The following is a 5436-nucleotide window of genomic DNA, read 5'->3' as shown; positions in this document are numbered from 1 at the left end:
AAAAATTAAAATTAAAATAAGCGTAACAAAGGATATTCCCATGGCCATGGCAACTGTATCATTTCTCGATGTAGCAGTAGCTAGGTACCAGCTTATACTATTTTCCCACTCATTCCTTTAAAACAACACAAATTCACGACTTAGATTTAAGATTTACAATCTTAATGGCAATGTTCTAGGTGACATGAAAATCATGACCTAAATCTTAATCAAATCATTGGGAAACAGTGTTTCCAGATTAAGGGAGGTATTAATATCAAAGAGCAATGTGTACAATAAGGCCACTCTCATGCATGCATCAAGCACATCAGCAACATCCAAAGAAATACCCATTTTTCATTCCCAACACAACCTCAAGTCAATTTGGATAAAAGGATTTGAAGTTTGGAATACTTCTTCATCAATGGCATTCCTCGGCAAGTCTTAGCAAGCCAAATGGCAAACATAAATTATTAACCCAGAATAATTGGAAACATCTGTGACTTCATTGATCTGAGGATACATATTTTATTTACAAATGTTTTTTACTATACTCTACTGAACAAAGATTTTCATCATTTCCTGCACTTTACAAAGCATAGAGTTTTCTGAATCAGAAATAGATATAACTAAAGGATAAACTTGACAATTAACCTGTTTTTAGCTATGAGCCATGCACCAGATATTAGAACTTTTTTGTAAAAATTTCTAGGACTTCCCTGCTCATTTGGATATGGTGTCTAAGCCAACTCTACTTGCAGTAGGAAACAGTAAGGCTACTTACATTTTTACCAATATCCTCTGCTAGTCTGCTAAAACAATTAATAGTCAACCTTCCATGAACTTAGAAGTGTGTCAGAAGTAAAGAAAATAAAGTAGAGGAAATAAAGGAAGACAAAAACAGGCGATTTGGGTTGAAGAGGTTCATATTAAACATAAAAATATCGATTCTCTGGATGTTTTTTTAGAGAAAAGAGAGAGATGAAGTGTTTCTTTCCCCCCAACAAATTATGTGAAATTTTAACATATATTTGAACATATATAGTTACTTCAGTTATTGCTGTAAATGTTTTCACTTAAAGTATCACTTATGCACATTTGTTTGTAAAACATCTTTCCTTTTCACTATTTTGGTTACAGGAAGCGAAGTGTAACATACGCATAATAAATATGAGGCAGATACACTTCCATTTCCCTCACCCCTGGCAGCCGTAGCCAATAAATCACTTTGTCCCTTGCCACTGACCAACTCTGAATTTTTGGGCTTCAAGAATCTATTACCCATCAGCTGGGGCTGCAATCAGGTTGAAAACTGTTTCCCATCCTTGGAGGAGAGCATGTTCATCATCCCTATTTACTGGCTAAGACATCTTAGGAAAAGCTTTTAACCTTTTCTGCTGCCCTCAGAAGACTATTGTACAGTCCAAGAATTAATTCATGTGAATATATTTTGTAATCCATGCAGTTCTAATCACACATTGAAGGAATTTGATTAATTCTTTTGTAATATGAATAATATCATTTCCCTAATTGATCTCCTCCCTGGCTCTTCCCACACACATTTATTTTACCTATTTTGTAAATGTGGATTTTTAAATGTCTGGTTTTATTAAAACTGTGCACACCTGTATTCCTTTTGAATGTGCTGATACTAACTAGAAGAAAATGCTGCTGGAGGAGGAGAAAGCTAGGGATCTCACACCTGCCTCATCATTATCGTGTTCTGGCAGTCCTTTCTGCTCGCCTGGAGGCTGTGTGATTAATAGCCCCACTTCCCAATTATACGGATATTATACTTGTCTTCCTTTGGCTGTAGATGGGAGATATCTTATGTATGTGCGATGCAAATGCGGGCTTTGTGAATGCTAATTTCAAAATCAGCCCAGAGTTGATTGGCAGAAAACCGAACAACGGGGTGACAGGCTTGCCAGGGGTCAGGAATCTGCAAAATAAAGGCTGAGTGAGGGTGGAGAAAAAGAGCTGGAGAGATTTGCAGTTAATCAAGAGCAGTGGCTAAGAGAGCCCTAGTTTATGAAAACAGATCTAAGCCAGATATCCTGGAAGAGACGGCAGCTTAAAGACTGATGACAACAGTGAGAAGAGTGAGAGTTCAGCTGACTACAAAAACCAGGATGGAATTAAGAAGCCAAGATTATGCCATAGACTGCACAAACCATATTCTCTGCCTGCCACATCCTCGAAACATGCCTGTTTGCACCTGGTTTGTACCCTGGGGAAACTTGATCCATTTTTGACTGTGACATCTTCAAGGTCAGGGATCCTGTCATCTCTGTTTTTCTAGATGCCAGCAGGGGACAAGTACTCAGGAAGTGTTCACTAGGCTGCACTGAACGGAACACTCAGGGGGATGATTTGGGTAACGAAAAAGGGGAGGAACAGAAATTAGAGACACTATTTCATCACTTAATCATTACAGCAGAATTGATCAGAATAAATACAAAAAACAATTATTTGGAGGGCTTCCAATAACTAGGCAGAGCAAATTGCTCAAGATAAGCCCTTTTTGGTTTGGATTACAAAACTCTCATTAAGATTTGCTAAATTTTCTGTACAGCAGATGCTTTCAGCCCGAGTCTGCCCACACAATAGCAAGACTAAAGGCGGAAAGTGTGTTGAAACTTCTCCAAGTAATGGCTTAGCTGCACAGGTGCTCACTTACTCTCAGGTGTTCCACGTGCAGCATTGCAAAAGAAGCGCACCCCTGGAAAGAAGAACAGGTGGAGAAGGTGGAGGTAAAGATGCCACATCCTATGGTGGTTTGCTCAAACTATTCCTTCACTCCACTGGGGGCAATGCAGACAGGAGAAGTGGGAGCCAGTAGAATGAAATATCGATCACATCTGTTCTTCAGGACACACCATCTATCTTCTTTGTACTCTAGCCACCTTGCCTTTACAGATGGTTTTCACTTATGTAAAAATATTTTTCTTTGGGCAGTATGTCAGCCTCAACATATGCTTCTGTGTCCAAATGTATTTTTTTAGCAGATTCCCTGTGTGCCAAAATGTTATGTGGGGTTTAATAAATCTGTGAATATAGTTTACACACACACACGAATTCAAATAACTCTCTAAAATAGTTATGTGTAAGTATCCATACACATAAACTGAATCTTCACATTATCCTTGAAACATAGGTAGAGGTTTTTCAAAATGTTGTGGGTACAGTAAAAACAGGGAATTCCACAGAAGGAATATTTTGTTTAAAACCCATCTCTAACACATAGATAAAGATATTTTACCTGTCCCCAAATCACAGAAATATTTCACTTTTCCAATGTGAGAGTGAATACTTGATTAAAATATATTTTAAGGAATGAAATGGCTACTTCCATCCCATTAAATCTAACTTATCTTTAGGATAAGCAAAATGAGCAATTTTACATTTAAAAGTATTACAGAAGATTTTGTTTGTTGGAAGAAGTGGCTCAGATTGTACATACTCAAGGGAGATCACTCAGTGCTTTAGTAAAGAACATAATTCAAATGTTTTGTACATCATTAATGCTGTTCTCCAAATATTTGCAGCTCTCCCTCCTTCCTGACCATTTTGTGATTTGGTGGGACTGTGTGATTAGTTCTAGACAATGAGCTGTGAGCAATGAGCTTCTCCTTCCAAGCAGGAGTATTTAGATGCCAAAGCAGACCCTTTGCATCTATCTTTGTTCTCTGGCATGGAGACCCATGATGATTAAGATAGTGGCTGCTCCACTAGCCTTGTTTCCTTAGTGACAGTGATTAGTGAAGCCTCCTGCTGATACACAAGAGCAAACCTTTATGGCTTTTAGTTATAGAGATTTGGGAAGTATTTACTAACACAGCATACTTAGCCTATGATAACACACACACATATATATAGTCCATTAGAATCTAATAACAATATATTAGCTATATAATCTCATATACACTCATGTATTTTTTTAATTCCAGGAGAATTTTATGACCTTCTGAATTTTATGCTATTCTACCAAGGACCTATTATTTCTTGTTATTTAAGAATTGTGAGTTGGTATCATGCGCAAAGTAATTAACTGAAGAAAGAAATAAAAAACAGATTCCACTTGCATTATTTGTTGCTAACAATTTTAAGATTATGCATATCAACTGCAGATCCTACATGGAATCTAAGAAAAATATATGCAGTTCTGAACATCTAGGATCTGTAATGAATAAATAGACTAATATACAATAAAGTTGCCTTAACTTTGTATATCCCGTGATATGCAGTTGGCCTTAGTAAAAATTCTTCTTGAGAAGGGGTGCTTTTATTTATCTCTTTGTCATAGTAAAATAATATGTTTTATATAACATAGATATATGTTATGCAAATATGTGATTTATAATTTCTACTGCCTTCTGGTAGAAGGAGGCTTATTTATTGGAACAGTACTGTGAAAAATGGGGGCATGAAAGTCTAGAACTAAAATCTACAGGAAATCTGAATTGTTTTGGCAAAAAGGAGGGTGGGGAATAAAAGGAGATGGGGTGGTACCTGGGGGGAATTTAGGAAGAAAGAGGAAGGAAATAGGGCAAGTGGAAAAGAGAAATCCCATTGCTAGCAGCACAGCCCAAAGAAGCACTGGGGAGAAGATAACTATTGAAATTTTATAAATTTGAGTATTATAGAATGTTAGTTATAAAAACCCTCTTGATCTTCCCTCCAGAATCTTTGGAAAAGTCTACCAAAAGCCAAGTAATCACATCTTGACTGATTGGATTTCCTATGTAAAATGCTGATAGTGACAAAGGCTATTTACTGATTGCTGAAGAAAAATAGTGCACTCAGTCCAGGGGATGGATTGGATTAACATGAAAAATTCCTGTTAAATTCACAGGAAAAGTGGCATTAGTGAGGAAAAAGCAAAAAGGCTACACTTTACCCACAGATTCCATTTGTGTGCACTGAGTTTGCACAGAAATAAAAACAATTACAGAAGCACTAGGAGCGGTTGGATGTCAACACTTACTGCGAGAACAATCTGGAGGGAACTATGAGCCACTTCTATGTACTGGTACTCCAGAAAACACCCTGAGACCGTGATGTAGCGATGGTCCTCTGGGGCCCAGTCTGGGGCAGGTGTCACTGACGTCACCGTACATCCTGGTCCATTCTCCATCCACCAAGATCGGTGCATTGAAATATTAAAAGTCAGGATAAGGTCTGTTTCCTGCAAGAAGGCAATTTATAAGGATGAGAATTACTTTATAAATGTTAGTGGGCTTATTTGGGACTGACTTGCTTTAAGTTTCTCTTTTAGAAATACGGGGTTTTTTTTTCCTCTACTCCATACTGTATTTCACAGGTAGCAATGAAGTGTCTAAAGTAATTATGTGTGTATGGATTCTACTTATGAAGGTTTGCCTGACTATAATAATATAGTTACAATTGTTTTATTAGGAAAATTACCAATGACATGCATTAATTGTAACACAGAAG

At 37.3% G+C, this 5436-nt stretch overlaps 1 protein-coding gene across 2 annotated transcripts in view; it reads right to left on the bottom strand.

The window, feature by feature from the left end:
• Positions 1-5177, bottom strand: part of NKAIN2 (Na+/K+ transporting ATPase interacting 2) — a 228145-nt gene extending 222968 nt beyond the window's left edge. For both annotated transcript variants that reach the window (XM_012660818.1, XM_012660819.1), the window contains exon 1: positions 4967-5177. In XM_012660818.1, coding sequence (XP_012516272.1) covers positions 4967-5134 — 168 coding nt within the window. In that variant the 5' untranslated portion in view covers positions 5135-5177. The remainder of the gene's footprint in view (positions 1-4966) is intronic.
• Positions 5178-5436: the final 259 nt, after the last annotated feature.

This window comes from Propithecus coquereli, unplaced genomic scaffold (genome assembly GCF_000956105.1).
Source record: "Propithecus coquereli isolate 6110/MARCELLA unplaced genomic scaffold, Pcoq_1.0 Scaffold68, whole genome shotgun sequence".
NCBI classification, from domain to species: Eukaryota; Metazoa; Chordata; class Mammalia; order Primates; family Indriidae; genus Propithecus; species Propithecus coquereli.
Note: the sequence above shows the minus strand (reverse complement) of the source record. Positions and strands in the feature narration are given on the sequence as shown.